At 45.7% G+C, this 21,920-nt stretch overlaps 1 protein-coding gene across 1 annotated transcript in view; it reads left to right on the forward strand.

Annotated features, from left to right (window-relative positions):
* The window catches only part of LOC132820048 (uncharacterized), a 172,105-nt gene that overhangs the window by 100,652 nt on the left and 49,533 nt on the right, over positions 1-21,920 (forward strand). The window contains exons 20-22 of the mRNA XM_060831967.1: positions 6,599-6,730; positions 11,953-12,120; positions 12,642-12,780. Of these exons, the coding sequence (XP_060687950.1) occupies positions 6,599-6,730; positions 11,953-12,120; positions 12,642-12,780 (439 nt within the window). The remainder of the gene's footprint in view (positions 1-6,598; positions 6,731-11,952; positions 12,121-12,641; positions 12,781-21,920) is intronic.

The raw sequence follows: 21,920 nt of genomic DNA on the forward strand, positions 1-21,920 counted from the left end.
AGAGGATAGCTGAGATCCTGCATTATAGATGAAAGTATTATTGCCAATCGAAATGATATGATTTGATTAGATTCACTAGTGTGGAAACAGACCCTCCAATGAGCAACCCACCCAGACCCATTCCCCTACGTTCACCCCTGACTAATGCACCTAACATTACGGGCAATTTAGCAAGGTCAATTCACTTAACCTGCACATCTTTAGACTTTGGGAGGAAATTGGAGCACCCGGAGAGCACCCATGCAGACACTGGGAGAACCACACAGTTGCCCGAAGTGGGAATTGAAACCAGGTCCCTGGGCTAACCACTGTGCCACCCATATAGTGTATGCACTTAACATCGCTATTCAACTAATGATCTTCCATATTACTACTACTCATGTCAAATTATGCATCTCACAAAAAATCAGAGAATCCCTCCAATGCAAATAGACGCCATTCAGCCCATCATCTCTGCAGAGTTTATTCCTGTATCCCTGCATTTCCCTTGGCCTATCCACTTGGTCTGCACATCTCTGAAGTCTAGGGGCAATTCAGCATGGCCAGTCGACCTAAACTGCAGACCTTCAGACTGTGGGAGGAAACCAGAGCACCCAGCGGGAAGTCCTGCAGACATGGGGAGAAGCTGTAACCTCCCCACAGTGTGAACAGCCCGGATGTTGCAGCTCTCTAAACTGGGAATCCCGGTGTGAATAGTTGATAGGCAGAAGGATTTTCTGTAAATTTCCAATGGGGGTAGGCCAGCCACTTCCGCCACAACCATTTCCGCCCCTTCGGTTGACGTTGCCGCAGTCACTTCCGCCCCCAGTGACATCACTAACCTGCACGACCATGCCTCATGTGTCTCCGCCCCCACGCCGACCTCCGTCACCACGCGTGACCCCGCCACCATGCCGATCTGTCACCACGACTAACCCCTCCCCCACACCGAACTCCGTCACCACATCTAACCCCGCCCCCACACCGATCTCCATCCCCGCCCCTGCTCCTAACCCTGCCCCCACTCCCAGCTCCAGTCCCACAGCAGGTCCTAGCTCCTAGCCCTGCTGTGTTTTCACCATCCCTCCAGACCTCCCCCTCTGAGGATGAAAGATCAGTCCTCAGCAGAGGCCTCACCTTCATTCCCCTACGCCCTCGGATTAACGATTTCAACACTGAACAATTCTTCCGCCGCCTTCGCCTCCGTGCCTACTTTTTCAACCAACACTCTCGCCCACCCTCTGACGACCCCTTCTCCAACACACCCTATCAACCTGGACACCCCGTGCTGGCCTCTTACCCGCCCTCGATCTCTTTATAGCCAACTGCCGCCGCGACATTAACCGACTCAACCTGTCCACCCCCTTACCCACTCCAACCTCTCACCCTCGGAATGTGCAGCCCTCCACTCCCTCCGCTCCAACCCCAATCTTACCATCAAACCGGCAGACAAGGGAGGCGCGGTAGTATTTGGCGCACCGACCTTATACCGCTGAGGCCAAACGCCAGCTCGCGGACACCTCGTCCTACTGCCCCCTTGACCATGACCCCACCTCCCACCACCAAACCATCATCTCCCAGACCATCCATAACCTCATCACCTCAGGGGATCTCCCATCCACCGCCTCCAACCTCAGTCCCACAACCCTGCACCGCCCGTTTCTACCTCGTGCCCAAAATCCACAAACCTGACTGCCCCGGCCGACCCATTGTCTCAGCCTGCTCCTGCCCCACTGAACTCATCTCCGCATACCTCGATACGGTTCTGTCCCCCTTAGTCCAAGAACTCCCCACCTACGTTCGGGACACCACCCACGACCTCCACCTCCTCCATGATTTTTTGCTTCCCGGTCCCCAACGCCTTATCTTCACGATGGACATCCAGTCCCTGTACACCTCCATCCCCCATCACAAAGGACTCAAAGCCCGCCGCTTCTTCCTTTCCCGCCGTACCAACCAGTACCCTTCCACTGACACTCTCCTTCGACTGACTGAACTGGTCCTCACCCTGAACAACTTCTCTTTCCAATCCTCCCACTTCCTCCAACTAAAGGAGTTGCCATGGGCACCCGCATGGGCCCCAGCTATGCCTATCTCTTCGTAGGATACGTGGAACAGTCCATCTTCAGCAACTACGCTGGCACCACCCCGCACCTTTTCCTCCGCTACATCAATGACTGTATCGGCGCTGCCTCGTGCTCCCATAAGGAGGTTGAATAGTTCATCCACTTTACCAACACCTTCCACCCTGACCTCAAATTCACCTGGACCGTCTCAGACTCCTCCCTCCCCTTCCTAGACCTTTCCATTTCTATCTCGGGCAATCGAATCAACACAGACATCTACTATAAACCGACTGACTCCCACAGCTACCTAGACTACAACTCCTCCCACCCTGCCCCCTGTAAAAACGCCATCCCATTTTCCCAATTCCTTCATCTCCGCCGCATCTGCTCCCAGGAGGACCAGTTCCAATACCGTACAGCCCAGATGGCCTCCTTCTTCAAGGACCGCAGATTCCCCCCAGATGTGATCGACGATGCCCTCCACCGCATCTCCTCCACTTCCCACTCTTCCGCCCTTGAGCCACACCCCTCCACCTGCCACCAGGACAGAACCCCATTGGTTCTCACCTACCACCCCACCAACCTCCGTATTCAGCGTATCATCCGCCATCATTTCCGCCATCTCCAAACGGACCCCACCACCAGGGATATATTTCCCTCCCCTCCTCTATCAGCGTTCCGAAAAGACCACTCCCTCCGTGACTCCCTCGTCAGGTCCACACCCCCCACCAACCCAACCTCCACTCCGGCACCTTCCCCTGCAACCACAGGAAATGCAAAACTTGCGCCCACACCTCCCCCCTTACTTCCCTCCTAGGCCCCAAGGGATCCTTCCACATCTGCCACAAATTCACCTGCACCTCCACACACATCATGTATTGCATCCGCTGCACCCGATGTAGCCTCCTCTATATTGGGGAGACAGGCCTCCTACTTGCAGAACACTTCAGAGAACACCTCTGGGACGCCCGGACCAACCAACCCAATCACCCCGTGGCTCAACACTTTAACTCTCCCTCCACCAAGGACGTGCAGGTCCTTGGACTCCTCCATCGCCAGAACATAACAACACGACGGTTGGAGGAAGAGCGCCTCATCTTCTGCCTGGGAACCCTCCAACCACAAGGGATGAACTCAGATTTCTCCAGTTTCCTCATTTCCCCTTCCCCCGCCCCCACCTTGTCTCAGTCACATCCCTCAAACTCAGCACCGCCTTCCTAACCAGCAATCTTCTTCCTGACCTCTCTGCCCTCCCCCCCCCCGGCCTATCACCCTCACCTTGACCTCCTTCCATCTATCCCACCTCCATCGCCCCCTCCCCTCCCCTCCCCCAAGTCCCTCTTCCCTACCTTTTATCTTAGCTTGCTGGACACAATTTCCTCATTCTTGATGAAGGGCTTATGCCCGAAACGTGGAATTTCCTGTTCCTTGGATGCTGCCTGACCTGCTGCACTTTTCCAGCAACACATTTTCAGCTTCTCCAGCATCTGCAGACCTCACTTTCTCCTCGTAGGGCAGTAATGGCCAGATTCAACTGGAAGTAGTTGATGGACAGGATCGGGGTAGTTTATATAATGAGGAGGATGTTGATTGAGGGAGTGTATTCCCACCGCTATTTACAGACTCACTCCAACAACACAAGCCGCACCACGTGACCGTCGTTCGTTGGCTCTCGCGCGCTCCCATTCGAACTCCTGGCCGTTGACCACCAGCTGCTGCGGAGGGGAGCGCACGTTAGAACTACAACTCCCACGAGGCATCGCGGGCAGTCAATCCAACACCAAACGTTGGACTGCACTGCGCAAGTGCAGGGATGACTAACGGCACCATGGGTAATGTAGTCCAAACAGGATATATTGGCGGAAGTCTTGCGAGGAGAGTCAAAAATCTAACTGCAGCACTGAAAGGCGCAGAAAAATGGTGTTTTTGATGTTTTGAACAAAAGGGAATAAGAATGAAGGGAAAAGATAGTGAAAGTGCCTAGAGGCGGAGGTTGCTAACGTTGTGAAGTAGCGATTGTACACATTGCTCAGAGCAAAGTCAAGGTACAGGCTTGTGGGCAAATGGAAGGAAACTGGAGAGGGCAAACAGGGCAGCGCTTATATAGTTAATGGTAGGGCCCTGCAGAGTGCTGCTGAGCAGAGACCAAGGGATGCAGCTTCACAGTTCCTTCAGAGTCGCAGGTAGACCGGATTGTGAAGGAGGCGTTTGGTACACTTACCCTCATTGGTCAGTACATTGAGTATAGGAGTTAGGATGTACTTTGTGGCTCTGCAAAACATTGGCCAGGCCACTTAGGGTCGTCTAGTTATCATTGTTGATCGTCAGGATAAACTCATCTGGACATTGGTGAGACCACTTATGTAATACTGTACTGAATCCAATTCTGGTCACTCTTGCAGGGAAAAGGCATTGTTAAACTTCAGAGGATACAGAAATGTTGCTGGGATTGGAGGGTTTGATCCATTGGGAGAGGCTGAATAGACTGGACAAAGTTAAAAATCACAAAATTAAGTTATAATCCAGTAGATTTATTTGGAAGCACTAGCTTTCAAAGCGCTGCTTCTTCATCAGGTGAGTGTGAAGGAGGACAATTTTTAAAAAGATTGGAAATAGAACCAGTCTTACTCAAGATTGGGATACAGACAGACTTAAACCCTTACACCTTTAAGGCATTCTCTGTGCTGAGATGTCACCTGTTGTGATAAAACCTTAAGTTATCAGGAGAATATGACTGAAAAGAAGTTCTGGGATTTACATATTAAAGAACCGAAACCAGCAAACCCATTCAAAAAGATGAAAAACTGAACAACCTAGGTGTGTTCAACATATCATTGTGTCACTATAATTTTTTGCTATCATTCTGTGTCTTAGGTCCAGGTTCATAACCACCTGATGGAGAAGCAGTGCTTTTGAAAGCTAGTGCTTCCAAATTCCTGTTGGACTATAACCTGGTGTTGTGTGACTTTTAACTTTGTCTGCCCCAGTCCAATACCGGCTCCTCCAAATCATGAATAGGCTGGGCATTTTTCCCTAGATTATTGGAGTAGCGGGGTGACCTTAGGGTGGTTTATAAAATCATGAGGAGCATGGATAGGGTGAATAGCCAAGGTACGGATGTCCAAAACTAGAGGGCAAAGGTTTAAAGGGAGTGGGGAAAGATTTAACAGGGAATCCAGGGGCAATGTTTTCATGTAGAGGAAGGTGCTTTTATGGAACAAGCTGCCAGAGGAAGTTGTGAAGGTTGATACAATTGCAAAACTGGAAAGGCAACTTTTATATCAGATACATGAGGAGGAAGGTTTGGAGGGATATGGGCCAGATGTTAATGGGACTAGATCAGATTGGGATGTCTGGTTGGCATAGACGAGTTGGACTGCAGTGTCTATATCTGTGCTGTATGACTCAATGATTCTATGCTAACCACCAGGTCGTTGTACTGCTCCAGTCTGAAATCAGATCCTCAAATCATGTAGGCATTTGAAGATACCATGCATGGCCATCTGTAGTTTCCTGCTGTGAGAGTCAGCACATTGCACCAGTCAAGCTTCAGTCACGAGGACAGGAATGTAACATTGTGCTGGGTGGCAATATCTGAAAGACAGTAAAGGCTTGCACACAAGGGTGAAGAGTTCAGTGGTGTAAAGCTGGCTTGTGAAGACTTTTGGTGGTTTTTATTTATTGATTAATTTTGGTGCAGGGACTTCCCGGTGGAAGAGTTTGAAATGAGTGTGATGCTGGTGAATGATTGGTGTATGTTAGGGTGGGGAAGTCTGTGTTCATTGAAGGATAGCCTCACAATCTCGCCGTACCCATGTAGATGGGGTCAATGTCACCTTGTCCCTATCTCCTCTTTCCAGTTTCTGACCCTTCCTCTTTCCAAGACAGGAAATGGTGCACAGAGGTAACTTTGCGGCTCTCCAATGGCCAGGACGAAATGGAGAATGTGGTGCATCACCCCAAACTTGGAGAATCTCTCTGACACTCCTGCAAAGATTGCCCTCCTTACGGGAAGCCTTATGGTATCACACTGTTTTGCTACATTCATGATTCTTTTCCCTGGTCCACAGGCATGACAGAAACAGCTCTCCTGAGGAAAATGGAATCAATGTCAGTAGTATCATTCGGCTGTACTGATTGTATTTTCACTCCAAGCTTCAAACCTATAAAGAGGCCCTTTCCAACCTCCTGGCCATTGGAATCATGCATTTTCCTTCTGACTGTCATCCTGAGGCTGCAAGTACAATTATCAAAGCTAATTAAAAGCAAAATACAGCGCATGCTCGGTGCGTAAAACAAATAGAGAATGCTGGAGAAATCAGCAGGTGTGGCTGACCTAAGGTTTTAGGAGCAACACTGTTGTATAGGTCCCTGAATGTTGATTGTACACAGGATCTAAATACAAAAAAGACGCAATCTACAATCTGCAGCCACACTCTTCTGTCAACAACATTTCATTCCAGTATTAATACGAAATGAACTATTAATTGTGAAACCTGGTGACATTAATATTCAAGCAATTTATTTTACCTTCCCTTTTCTATATTTTGCAGGTGCTTTCCTTATTCCCTACATTCTGATGCTGGCAGTCGCTGGGATGCCAATGTTTTTCCTGGAAACTTCCTTTGGGCAGTTTGCCAGCCTTGGACCGGATGCAGTGTGGAAAGCTGTGCCCATGTTACAGGGTTAGTGTTCTGCTCAGTCTTGATTTGGCAACAGTTTAAATGAGCAATTGTGTTTTATACCCATGAATATAGTCACGACATTTACTTCACCAGATGTTGGTGTCAGATCGCCTTGCAGAGATGTTGTTCACAATTAAAACAGTGAAATATCCCCTTTCACTGTTTCAAATTCACTTTCTGAAACGATAGTAGAGGCAGGAACCACTACAGCATTTAAGAACTATCTAGATGATCACTTGAAACACCAAAGGATACAAGGCTAAGTGCTGGGATATGGGATTAAAGTAGATCAGTTCTTGATAACTGGTACAGAAACAATAGGTTGAAGAGCATCTTCCTATGCTGTAACACTGTATGACTTGATGTCGTTAATTGAGATAGACAGGGTGGAACTGCTGGAGAGATCCGTTTGTTGACTTCTGAATTTGACAGAACCTATTTGTAAACATGATATTGTAGGTGATTCTGCTGGGATCTGCAAGAACCTCTGAAACTTGAGTGAGTGAATTAGTGAAGACCTTTTCCAGTATAATTATCTTAAGGAGATGTTAATGGAACAGGGGAGTCTCCTTGTTATCCAAACTGTTGAAAGACCTTTGTTACTCCACGTTCATAATGTAAGCATGTTTGTGTACTATTTTCAAATAGATAGCCTTGCAATGAGATTTAAGTAAAACAACAGCTTCCTGTAATAATCTCGTGTCCCTTGATTTATAGGCGTAAATTAGTTTCAGCCTTGGGCAAGCTCAACTATTGAGTTTTCATTGTTGTTTGGGGCAAAGATTTCTGAATATTCACTGCCCCTATTTTAGATTGATTGATGAAATTCCAAAAAATTACAGTCCAAAATGACCCACCCTTTATTGTAATATAGGAAACCTTCCTCCTGCGTTGACCATGTCAATCACTGCAAGAATTTTGTATGATGGCATTAGATCACCTATCATTCTTCTAAACTCCATCTGCAAATTTGGAAATGTGATGTTGAACCCTGACTGAAGAAGAGTCATAACGAACTCAAAATGTTAACTCTTTCTTTCTGCACGGATGCTACGAGGCCTGCTGAGTTTCTAGAGTGTTCTGTTTGTTTCTTTAAGATTCCCAGCCTCTGCAGTATTTTGTTTTTCTTCAAATCATTCCTACAGATTATGAATAGCTGGAGCCTAAACACTGACCCCTTTGGAACCACACTAATTGAAGCTTACTAAACTAAAATTGAATCAGTTGTTCTTATATTCTTTCATGTCCATTAATCAGTTCTCAATCCATGCTAATATATTCCTCCCCCAACTACCATGTGCTCTAATTTTTTTCACTCCAGTGTGGAACCTTTTTGAAAACATTCTGAAAACCTAAATCGACAACACCTATTGGTTCTTATTTAATATATTATTTAGATCCTTAAACTCTCCCAGGTTTGTCAAAAATGATTTTCCTTTCCTAAATCCATGTAGACTCTTCCAAATCCAATCATTATTTTCTAAGTGGGCTGGAATTGTGTCTGCTTCTAATGGATTCACGTTTGCTTTTGTTGTTCTATTCCCTTTTACACGTATGTAAAAACATTTACACTCTGCTTTTGTTTCTCACTCATTTAGTTTCATCGTCCATTTTATCAATGTTTTCCTTGGCTCTCCTTTACTAAAATACTCTGAATCTTTTATTTACTTCTTTTTGACATGGCTGGCGTCTTCCTTTGATCCATTATGATCTTAGATTTGTTTTGTTACTCGCAGTTGGAACACTATACTTGCGGGGTTTCTGTGCTTTAAAAGAATGTATTTTCATTGCTAATTACAGAGAGTGAAATTAGCTGGTATGGCTCCCGCCTCATCCAGGCAGAATCAGCAGTGAGCTCAGAATCCAAAGCGAGCCTTAAAGTACTACAGGTGGGCACTTATGAAACACCATGAAGAACATCCCACCCAGTGATGATACCAGACAACTTGATTGTTATAAGAATGGAATCACGCTCCTGCCTACACCAACTGTTTGATGGTGTGCGCAGTGTAATACTGTGGTCAACTGAGTCTTTAACAAATCATTTGACCATTAATTATTTGTGTATGATGAGAGAGTTACTGACTTTAACACCCACCAATGCTCCATGCTTTGGGAATGAGGTCAGGGAGTGTACAGGAATGTTGTGGATTAGCCTACAGTTCCATATAATATCTATCCCCACCAAAAACATATGCTGTTGTGACCTGTGGTATTCCATCCTCTTTGTTTGTCTTTCAGTATTAACCATTAAATGTCTACTGTCGTACCTTCCACCCATAGCTAATCTTTATCTTCACTGTTTATTAAATCTCTTTGTTTATATTTAACATCATCATTTCTGATTGAGTTTGAAGGTGATGTAGTTCAACGTAAGATGCTATCATTTATTCTATCTAATAAATAAGCCAGTTTATTGTACACAAAAAAGGAAAAGAAACAGCAACTATAATCCGTTATACAAGAACTAATTGAAATGGTCTTTTCCAACTGTAAAAAAAAAGAGTCAACCTTTTCATGAGTTATCATTAAACTCTTCATTCCAGATTTGTATTGAATTCAAATTTTGCCATCTGTTATGACAGGAATCAAACCCTGGTTCCCAGAACATTATCTTGGTCTCTTGATTAACAGTTCAGCAATAATACCACCAGGCCGTTTCCTCCCCTTATAAATTATCTGTAACGTGCTTAGAGATGTCTTACGTTTATGCAAAAGACTATAAGTGGATACCTTTCTTATTTTCATTCACAGTGAAAGGTAATGTCCTCGATGCTCTAGCCTTGCTGTTAAGATATGCTGCCTCATCGAGTAGTTTGCTGTTTACGTAGGATTCACAGCAGCTCCTCTGCCTTTGGTATGACACTGGGCCAGGCCAGTAAAATCTCAGACTATTGGCTTTATTAGTAAATTATTTCTTAGATCAACATCCATTTCAATCCCTTCATGTTGGTCCCCCTCCCTTCTAAAATACATAACTGATGACAGCATATCTGGAACCCTGAAAATCTCAGCCTATATTGTTCAGGATTTTTGTTGCAAATGCAATGAAAATGCGACATTTGAAGTTGAATGGACTCAACAATTTTACATTTCAATAATTTAGAAACATATCTATCCAAATTAAGGTTCTTGGAATTAAAGTACAGCTTATACTCATCCCTCACGTATTTCCAGAGGATTATGTGCGCACAAACAGCAACAGAAATTGCAGTGCCAACTGGCAACTAAATAAGATTGATTTTGTCTACCAGCTAATTCTGTGAGGAGGAATGGTGTGCCCTTATTCAAGAAGGGTTGTAAAGAAAAGCTTGGGTACGATAGATCAGTAAGCCTAACATGTATGGTAGGTAAGTTGCTTGAGAAGATTCTACGGGGTAAGGTGTACATGCGTTTGGAAAAATGGTTTGTTTAGGAGTAGTCAGCATGGCTTTGTGAATGAGAGACTATGCCTCACAAATTTGTTAGCAACCTTTGGTGAAGAGACCAGGAAGGTTGATGAGGGCAGGGCGGTAGATATAGTCAAAGTGGATTTCAGAATCTTTGATAAGATTCCACATGGTAGGCTGCTCTGAAAGGCCAGATCGCATGTAATCCAGTTGGAGCTGGCACATTGGATCCACAATTGGCTTGATGGTACGAAGTAGTGGGTAATAACGGAAAGCTGCTTGTCAGACTGCGACGAGTGGAATGCTTCAGAGGTTGGTGCTAGGCCCATTACTGTTTGTTATCTATATGAATGATTTGGATGAGAATGTTCAAAGCGTGATTAGTAACTTTGCTGACAACACTAAAATAGGTGGTATAATGGAGAGTGAGGAAGGTTATCATAAATTGCAACAGGACCTTGATCAGCTGGGAGTGGTCCGAGAAATGGCAAGTGGAACTTAATATAGATAAGCGTGAGGTCTTGCATTTTGGAAAATCAAATCAAGGTAGGAGTTTCATGGTGAATGGTAAGGCTGTAAGGAGTGAGTGGAACCGAGGGATCTTAGAGTTCAGGGATTCACAGTTTACTGAAAGTGGAGTCACAGGTAGACAGGGCAGTGAAGAAGGCTTTTAGCACACTGGCCTTCATCAGTCTGGCCAATGAGTATAGAAATTGGGGAGTTATGTTGCAGTTAAACAGGACATTCGTGATGCTGCGCTTGAAGTATTGTGTTCAGTTTTGGTCACTTTATTATCGGAAATATATTATTAAACTGGAAAGAGTGCGGTAGAAATTTACAAGGATGTTGCTTGGGAGTTATAGGGAGAGCTTGGACAAGCTAGGATCTATTTTCTTTAGAGTGTAGGAGACTGAGGGAGGATCTTATAGAGGTGTATAAGATGATGAAAGACATAGCTAGGGTGAATGCTCTGTCTTTTCACAGAATTGGGGAATTGAGGACCAAAGGGCATCAGTTTAAGGTTAGAGGAAAAGAATAAAAGGGAATAAAACTGAAGGGCAACCTTTTTCATAAGGAGAGTGGTATGCATATGGAATGAGCTGCCAGTGGAAGTGGGTATATTAACAACATTTAAAAGCCATTTGGACAAATAGATGGATGGGAAAGAATTAGAAGGATATGGGCCAAGTGCAGGGAAATGGGATTAGGACAGATGGACATTTTGCAATTTTTGAGAAAGTTGGTAGCTCAGGTTGTGGTTCAGGTTGTAAGTTTGCTCGCTGCATTGGTACATTTGTTCTCGGACGTTTTGCTAGGTAACATAATCAGTGAGCCTCTGTTGAAGCGCTGGTGTTCTGTCCTACTTTCCATTTACGTGTCTCGGTCTGTCATGATGGGTTATATCTTCTGGTTTTTTTCTGAGTCCAAAGGGGTCCAGATCGATGTATTTGCTGATGGAGTTTCGGTTTGAATGCCAGACTTCTAGGAATTCCCATGGGTGTATTTGTTTAGCCTGTTCCAGGATGGATGTATTGTCCCAGTCGAACTAGTGTCCCTTTTCATCTGTGTGCAAGGATACCAGTGATAGTTGGTTATGTCTTTTGGTGGCTACTTGGTGCTCGTGTATCCTGTTGGCAATTTTCCTGCCCATCTATCCAATGTAATGTTTGTTGCAGTTCTTCCAGGGTATTTTGTAGAGTGACATTTTGGTCAGCATGGGACAGTTTGGGCCAAGGGCCTGCTGCCGTGCTGTAGGACTCTATGGTTCAATGTCTCTTAATTTATTTCAAAACAGTTTCAAAACTAATCTCATGCTTCTTGTTTAATTTTAAGGCTTGGGCATAAATACCATTGTACTTGCAGCATTTGACAACATTTCCTATACCTGCGTCCTCGCCTACAGTCTGTACTATCTGTTTGCATCCTTCCAATCACCATTGCCATGGGCAGAGTGTTTTAGTTGGTGGGGAGCGGATGAAACATGCAGCAGGACTCCCAAAGGTACAGTGCTCAATTCTGTTGGGACTGATTGCTCATTCTGTCAATCTGAAGGTGAGATGCAAACATCTTGCTGCCTGCTCATCAATATGGTTGCCAGGATCACATTGGGTTTATGACGCAGGAACAGACCATGTGCCAATTGATATGCCCGAGCTGGGCTCTGTGTGAGTGCAGCGTACAGACTATAACTCTGTGTTCTGATCCATCTGTAATGTTGCCATGCAAAGGGATTAAACTGATTCAGACAGAGTGGAATTTGAGCAAAAAACTGGAAATAAAATGTTGACATCATTGAAAGTGACCAGGAAACTCTTGAATTGTTGACTGTACCTCATTGGCAGACTGGTCTATAGTAAACTGTTTTATCTTAACAAATGCAGTTGTCCGTTAACTTCCATCTAAAGAGGCCTAATGACCTCCACAACTAAGATTAGCAGTTAATGCCTGCCCTCCTAATAATCTGTACGTCCTAAGAATAGTAAGTTAAATTATCCTTTAAAAACTTGTTCCATAATTTCCAGATCCAATCTGCAATTTCTCTCTGGACAATGGATATTTTGAAATTGTTAATATAACATGGCTGCAGACAAACAATGAAACTTGTCGAAATGGATCAGAAATCTCCATTCTTCACCAGGGTCCGAGTGAGCAATACTGGGAGTAAGTATGTTGTTGTAGAGAGCTACACCTCTAATCTGCATAGCTGGGTCAACAACGCCTCCTAGGATAGTTCATTGGTAAATGAGAGAGAAGCTGTAGAGATTTACATTATTCTCCTCTTGTATACTAACAGGGGCTCCTCCTTTTGTTTGTATTTCCCTGGTTTGTAACACCGCAGCTTTCCTTTTAACAGGAATTTAAGCAGTGTAGATTTTATCAAACAAATATTTGTTTTCTTATATATTCAGGTTTCAAGACTGATCTCCCTTTCTTTGACTTATCAATTGAATATAGTATTGTGTTTAACCCATAGAAGAGGGAAATTAATTAGGGAAATTGGGAGTGAACAGATGTTTAATGATATGAAGGAGCTGAATTCACTGGGAGAGACTAACCCAGGTAGTTTTAACAGAGCAATGTCAGGCTGTCAATGAAGCACCGTCAGGAACTCCTTCAAACCAAATCAGCCCACAAGGGAATCACATCAGCATTGACTATTTAACAAAACTTTATTCCTATAAAAAATGAGTAGAATGAGAGACAATATTGAAAACAATACCAAATTTCGTCTCTCTTAATACCATTCGGACCCTGGAATATAGTTTTAAAAGGATGTTAACAACAACTACTTAGATTTATATATAGTTTTGCCCTTAACATCAGCAACAAAACTGAAATATGTTACAAGGGCAGAAAGAATACTTAGAGACCCCTCCAGCCTGGCGTTCAACACAATCTGATGAATTTCCGCTCAGCCTAGTGCTCAGAAAGTGACCTTTTATCCTGAGGCTAGACTTCCATGTTCTAGATCCTTCAGTCAAACAAAATAAAGGGTGGGATATTCTGTTCTCAGAGCTGGTGAAAAGGTTGGTAGGTGGCTGAACTTGATCGGGTGAGAGGCAAAAAAGCCACATTCTCATTGTTTAATTAACCTTCAACAAAGAATTTCTCCACCTTCAGGTGCTGGGTTAGTTATCTCACCAGCAAGTTATGAGTACGATGGATCATGAGTAAGTCTCAGCACTTGCCTTAGATTACACAGTGTATTTTATTACATGACAGTAACTACGTACAGGTTACACTAATCCTTAATGGATTTTGATTTATTATCAGCCATATGCAGCAAAGACATGTGTATCTCCATCAGGAGACCAGTTCAGACTCCAATTGATTCCTAACCCAGAATTGTGGGACATCAGCAGATTGGGTGGAGATCAATGTAGCTCAAACATTAACTCTTTCAGAGTGTTAGTTTATACAGTAGACACCCATGAGGATCCACAGACTGATGTGGGGTTTTTGTACAGCACTGTGCGTGCTTCCACAGGGGTCATTCTAAAGCAGACCACAGTATTATGGACGAGACCTGACCCTTCTAAGATATAGTAAAGAGATAGCCTCAACCCTACCTTTAATATTTATTTCCAGGCTAGTGTAAGGTGCTGTCTTCCAGATTTGATTTGATTAGTCGACTACTCGGCTTTAATCAAAACAAACATTATCCTTATGAAGGAATTAAAATACAAAAATAATTGGCATAACTTTAACTGTTTTGAAATACTTAACAGGATGATTCGTACTTCAGTAAAACATTATCAACTGTTCCAATATAAGGAGCATCCCATAAACACACACTTAACAAGGCAATTTAGTAAAACAGTTAAAGTTGTCATGTGCTGCCTGTCTTCTGTCCAACAGAACAAAATACTGAAAGAAATAGTCTACCTGATATTATTGCAAAGAGGAAGCCTTTCACCTAAGACTCTAACAGCAGAGAAGTCAAGCTGTTAGCTCAGCAGCAGGAGAAACCATCTCAGGAACTAAAAGAAAAGCTAAACCTTTCCTGGGTCTGTATGAACCCTTCACCCGCTTATGTCTCTTTTGTCTCATGAAAAAACAACACTGAGAGATATTGCCAGACTATTTACCAAGTGTCTGCCTGCAGCAGACAGTCTGGTCTCTGTGGCAACACCTCTCTGCAAGAGAAACAGCAGAGAATACATCTCTCTTAAAGGCACAAAACCATCACAATAGAGCTACTGAGGAAGATACCTCGACCGATCAAGTACCGTGCTGTAGACTATAAACAATGTGTCCGGCATCATAGTTGTTTGCATGTCTTCCACAACCTGACTTTACCAAAGGGTAATGTGTCAGAGGTGAAGAGATGAAAGAATGAGTTTTTATTTGAGGAGGTAGCTGGAATTGAGGATGCTGTGATGGCCCAGGATGGCTCAGGTGGATATAAGGAATACATTACCATGATCTGATGAACTAGAGAGTGGCATGAATACCTCAATGCTGCACACCCCTCAGGGAATTGAACTACACTGACACATTTCTTTGACTGTTCTGTTTTTTTATTGGCCAGCCTGCCAATTTAAAAACATTGCTGTCTGCTTCCTGTCTGTATTAATCAATTCTCCACATTTACATTCCAATATCTTGCTGCCTTCAATGATCAATGTGAAACAAGTGCCAACAACTTTTAATCACGTAAGCTCTTTCGAACAATACCATTAAATCTGTATTACCTCTACTCATCACTTCTGCCAAAAAAGCATCACCTCATGTGTCGTGGGATGAAATCCCATTTGCCATCTACCTGTCCATTTGGCCTGAATAAACATTTCACAGAGGTCAAATATCTTTCTTTCAAAAGTTTCTTTTAGATTTTGAATGCTCCATTTTGATGTTTGGTTTTTTTTTGATTTTCAGGGGTTCCTTTTCCTTTCTCACTCACACTTCCGTTAGGTGATGCAGTCAGGCAGTAACATTATCTTCTGTACACGTGTTGACAAGTATGGAACTGAGCTGAAAATGTGTTGCTGGTTAAAGCACAGCAGGTCAGGCAGCATCCAAGGAACAGGAAATTCGACGTTTCGGGCCAGAGCCCTTCATCAGGAAACGTCGAATTTCCTGTTCCTTGGATGCTGCCTGACCTGCTGTGCTTTAACCAGCAACACATTTTCAGCTCTGATCTCCAGCATCTGCAGACCTCACTTTTTACTCGAAGTATGGAACTGAGACCTAACTCAAAAGCAGAATTTGAAGAATCCATAAGACCATAAGACAAAGAAGTGGAAGTAAGGCCATTCAATCATGGCTGATGGACATTTCAACTCCACTTATCAGCATTCTCCCCGTAGCCCTTAATTCTTTGTGACATCAAGAATTTATCAATCTGTGCCTTGAAGACATTTAGCGTCCCGGCCTCCACTGCACTCTGCAGCAATGAATTCCACAGGCCCACCACTCTCTGGCTGAAATGTCTCCTGTTCTGAATTGACCCCCTCTAATTCTAAGGCTGTGTCCACGGGTCCTAGTCTCCTCGCCTAATGGAAACAATTTCCTAGCATCCACCCTTTCCAAGCCATGTATTATCTTGTACGTTTCTATTAAATCTCCCCTTAATCTTCTAAACTCCAATGAATACAATCCCAGGATCCTCAGCCGTTCCTCGTATGTTAGACCTACCATTCTAGGGATCATCCGTGTGAATCTCCGCTGGACACGCTCCAGTGCCAGTATGACATTCCTGAGGTGTGGGGACCAAAACTGGACACAGTACTCCAAATGGGGCCTAACCAGAGCTTTATAAAGTCTCAGTGGCACAACGGTGCTTTTATATTCCAACCCTCTTGAGATAAATGACAACATTGCATTCACTTTTTTAATCACAGACTCAACCTGCATGTTTACCTTTAGAGAATCCTTGACTAGCACTCCCAGATCCCTTTGTACTTTGGCTTTACAAATTTTCTCACCATTTAGAAAGTAGTCTACGCTTTTATTCTTTTTTCCAAAGAATCCTCAATTATCATCCTCCATTAAACATATAGACAGTGCACCTATGGTAAGCATTAATATTGTCAGCACAGCAGTATTTTAATGCTGGAGATCACAGTTGAAAATGTGTTGCTGGTTAAAGCTTTAACCAGCAACACATTTTCAACTGTGATCTCCAGCATCTGCAGACCTCATTTTTTACCCGAAGATTTTAACCTACTGCGTATCCTCTTGCAAGGATGCCTTCCTTGAAGAAGCTCTCTTCCTCCCTCTACAAGGATTTCAGTGAGTCTCTCTCTCACTGCACCCCCCAGGTCATCTCCTCTGCACAGAAACTCTTCAGCCACGTTCTCAAACAGACTCGCTACTACAGCCACATCTCCTTCCTCAGCACCTGCCTACGGAACCGACTGATCCCACACGGACTCCGAACTACATTCCAACCAACAAAATTTGGACCCAACCAGGACAACCTGTACCTACAACAAATCCGAAGCCTCCAGCAACAGACCTCCCTCCGGATCCTCCGCTCCACCCTTGCAGCCATGCGTCGCTACCTACATTCCCTGCAATCAGCCCTACCCCAGCTCAGGACAACACTCTCACAGACCTGCAAAGGACCCCTGCTGTTCTTCATCTACAGAAGAATCCACACACTAAACAAACAGTTCTTCCTAGCCATATCAGAAATTAAAGACAGTAAGTACCGAAAACGTTCATGTACTTACCCCCACACTCGTGGCTCCTCGGCTGTTCCAGAATCTTCTATCGGCCTGTCGGACGCCATTACACATGTGGCCGCTACAGCGCCCGCGGCACCAACGGCCGCTGCCGACCGTGACGTCACTTCCGCCCCCACCGACCTCGGAGCCACCACGATCGCCGCCCAGGCGGCCGCCCTGGCAATCGCCACACAGACAACCGCTTCCAGAATCCCCAACGGACTCGCGACCCCCGTGGCTGCCGGGAATGACTGTGGTTCTTCCGTCGCCACAGCCATTTCCGCCCCTTCGGTTGCTGTCGCCGCAGCCACTTCCGCCCCCACTGACATCACTAACCTGCAGGACCACAACGCCTCAGGTTTCTCCGCCCCCACACCGTCTTACGTCACTACACGTAACCCCGCCCTCACGCAAACCTTCGTCACCACGCATAACCCCGCCCCCACGCTGACTTTCGCCACCACACATAACCCCGCCCCACGCTTATTTCCGTCACGACGCATGACCCCGCCCCCACGCTTGACCCCGCCCCCACACCGAGCAACGTCACCACGTCCGCCCACCACGTCTAACATCGATCTCTGTCCCCAACCCTAACCCCGCCCCCACTCCCAGCTCCAGTCCCACACCAGGTCCTAGCTCCCAGCCCTGCCGTGTTTTCACCATCCCCCCAGACCTCCCCCTCTGAGGATGAAAGATCAGTCCTCAGCAGAGGCCTCACCTTCATTCCCCTACACCCTCGAATCAATGAGTTCAACATGCGGCGAGATATTGAACAATTCTTCCGCCGCCTTCGCCTCCGTGCCTACTTTCACAACCAAGACTCCCGCCCACCCTCTGACGACCCCTTCTTCCGCCTCCAACGCACCCCATCCACCTGGACACCCCGTGCTGGCCTCTTACCCGCCCTCGATCTATTTATAGCCAACTGCCGCCGCGACATTAACCGACTCAACCTGTCCACCCCTCTTACCCACTCCAACCTCTCACCCTCAGAACGTGCAGCCCTCCACTCCCTCCGCTCCAATCCCAACCTCACCATCAAACCGGCAGACAAGGGAGGTGCGGTAGTAGTTAGGCGCACCGACCTTTATACCGCTGAGGCCAAACGCCAACTCGCGGACACCTCTTATCGCCCCCTCGACCACGACCCCACCTCCCACCATCAAACCATCATTTCCCAGACCATCCATAACCTCATCCCCTCAGGGGATCTCCCATCCACCGCCTCCAACCTCATAGTCCCACAACCCCGCACCGCCCGTTTCTACCTCCTGCCCAAAATCCACAAACCGGAATGCCCCGGCAGACCCATTGTCTCAGCCTGCTCCTGCCCCACCGAACTCATCTCCGCATACCTTGACACAGTTCTGTCCCCTTTAATCCAAGAACTCCCCACCTACGTTCGGGACACCACCCACGCCCTCCACCTCATCCAGGATTTTCGCTTCCCCGGTCCCCAACGCCTTATTTTCACGATGGACATCCAGTCCCAGTACACCTCCATCCCCCATCACGAAGGACTCAAAGCCCTCCGCTTCTTCCTTTCCCGCCGCACCAACCAGTACCCTTCCACTGACACCCTCCTTCGACTGACTGAACTGGTCCTCACCCTGAATAACTTCTCTTTTCAATCCTCCCACTTCCTCCAAACTAAAGGAGTTGCCATGGGCACCCGCATGGGCCCCAGCTATGCCTGTCTCTTCGTAGGATATGTGAAACAGTCCATCTTCCGCAACTACACTGGCACCACCCCCCACCTTTTCCTCCGCTACATCGATGACTGTATCAGCGCTGCCTCGTGCTCCCACGAGGAGGTTGAACAGTTCATCAACTTTACCAACACCTTCCATCCCGACCTCAAATTCACCTGGACTGTCTCAGACTCCTCCCTCCCCTTGCTAGACCTTTCCATTTCTATCTCAGGCGACCGACTCAACACAGACATCTACTATAAACCGACTGACTCCCACAGCTATCTGGACTACACCTCCTCCCACCCTGCCCCCTGTAAAAACTCCATCCCATATTCCCAATTCCTTCGTCTCCGCCGCATCTGCTCCCAGGAGGACCAGTTCCAATACCGTACTGCCCAGATGGCCTCCTTCTTCAAGGGCCGCAGATTCCCCCCAAACGTGATCGACGATGCCCTCCACCGCATCTCCTCCACTTCCCGCTCCTCCGCCCTTGAGCCCCGCCCCTCCAACCGCCACCAAGACAGAACCCCACTGGTTCTCACCTACCACCCCACCAACCTCCGTATTCAGCGTATCATCCGCCGTCATTTCCGCCACCTCCAAACAGACCCCACCACCAGGGATATATTTCCCTCCCCTCCCCTATCAGTGTTCCGCAAAGACCACTCCCTTCGTGACTCCCTCGTCAGGTCCACACCCCCCACCAACCCAACCTCCACTCCAGGCACCTTCCCCTGCAACCGCAGGAAATGCAAAACTTGCGCTCACTTCCCTCCAAGGCCCCAAGGGATCCTTCCATATCCGCCACAAGTTCACCTGTACCTCCACACACATCATCTATTGCATCCGCTGCACCCGATGTGGCCTCCTCTATATTGGGGAGACGGGCCGCTTACTTGCGGAACGCTTCAGAGAACACCTCTGGGACGCCCGGACCAACCAACCCAACCACCCCGTGGCTCAACACTTTAACTCTCCCTCCCACTCCACCGAGGACATGCAGGTCCTTGGACTCCTCCACCGGCAAAACATAACAACATGACGGTTGGAGGAAGAACGCCTCATCTTCTGCCTGGGAACCCTCCAACCACAAGGGATGAACTCAGATTTCTCCAGTTTCCTCATTTCCCCTCCCCCCACCTTGTCTCAGTCGGTTCCCTCAACTCAGCACCGCCCTCCTAACCTGCAATCCTCTTCCTGACCTCTCCGCCCCCACCCCACTCCGGCCTATCACCCTCACCTTGACCTCCTTCCACCTATCACATCTCCATTGCCCCTCCCCCAAGTCCCTCCTCCCTACCTTTTATCCTAACCTGCCTGGCACCCTCTCCTCATTCCTGATGAAGGGCTTATGCCCGAAGCATCGAATTTCCTATTCCTTGGATGCTGCCTAACCTGCTGTGCTTTAACCAGCAACACATTTTCAACAGCAGTATTTTAATCAGTATAAGGCAATAGGCAGAAGTTAGAAACTAAAGCTTCTTTCAAAAATAACTGCCGAACACTGCAGCACAGAAAAGCATTACCCTACCCTGACCACACTGGTGAAGTCACGGCTAACACATTTTCATTGGATATGCTTGAAGTTGGAGGATTTTAACCGGGCAGTTATTATCCTTTTTACTATATCTTAGACTCGATAGATTTAAATTTAACAATTTATCCAACATTGCTTTTAATCAAGCATCAATTCTTACTTGCATTTTTAAGTTCTAAACTTCTTCCAGCTGCCTTATGGAAATGTTTCCTAATTTCACTCCTGAAGGTTCTGTCTCTAATTTTCAGATTATGCATCTTTGCCATAGACTCCCCTAAATTAATTGTTTGCTTATACAATTATTTTTCTTCCCACTATAATATTTAATTAGACTTCCCTAGTGTTTCCTTCACTGACTAACACTTTGTAAAATCTTAAAGTCATGAAAAACACGATTAAAATGTAGCTGTTTATTATTGTTTGGGATCTCAGTTCATGCAAAAAAATCACAAGTTTAACTTTAACACAGTCCTTGCATCTCAGGTGTTCAGGGTATGCAAAATAATTTGAGAGATGTTAACACAAAAAAGGAACCTGTTTTTATTGAAATAAATCTATTCAGTATTCAATTATCCAAATAATAGTGTACATTAGAATAATATCCATTGCTTTCTTCCCTGTACAGTCTTGAATTTACACAGCCTTAAGCTAAAGACGTCACATTCATTTGCAAGGAATTCATTGTCTCAGAGGCTTCACGTTTTTGTGACCAACAGTAAATTTTTAATTAACAAGTTTAAAGCTGTTCTGTTCCCTTCACAGCCTTTTCCCTTTACATCTTCTTTTCCTCCTGGCCTCAACATTGTAGCCTTTTTCTCCTAGCAACGCCATTTCCCCCTTGTAGTCTCTACCAACAGAAACCACTGTCTTCTTGGCAGTGCTTGCCCCACAGCAACATCTCCTCATGGCAGCCTTGTTCCCATCAGTGTCTCCTCATTGCCTCTCTCATTGGCAGTCTCTTTCCCAAGAGGAACATCTCCCCAACAGCCTCTCACATCATTACTGGTGTGGTGCTCAGGATTATGTGCCCCCCACTCACATCTGCTTACTGTTCCTGCAATCACAGGCTGTTTCTCCCCCACATTTCTGCACTAGTCACCCTATCAGGAGCAAATGTGGGAGAAACAACACATGATTGGAGAGCAGCCCCTTCCAGATGCTGAACAGGGTTTCATGTCTTGGTCACTTCCACAATTGAAATTTCCAGGTCTTTTTGGGACATTCAGTACGAAATCACACATGAAATCTGTGCATTTGGAACTCATCCATGTAAAGCAGCAAGTTAGCATGTGTGCAGGGTTTGAGTTCAAGGCAGATTAGGAATGAAGCAAAAACGAAGGATAACTTAGGATTTATTACTAGAGATGTTGGAAATCATGAGGAAAAGAAAATTAG

This window comes from Hemiscyllium ocellatum, chromosome 11 (genome assembly GCF_020745735.1).
Source record: "Hemiscyllium ocellatum isolate sHemOce1 chromosome 11, sHemOce1.pat.X.cur, whole genome shotgun sequence".
NCBI lineage: Eukaryota > Metazoa > Chordata > Chondrichthyes > Orectolobiformes > Hemiscylliidae > Hemiscyllium > Hemiscyllium ocellatum.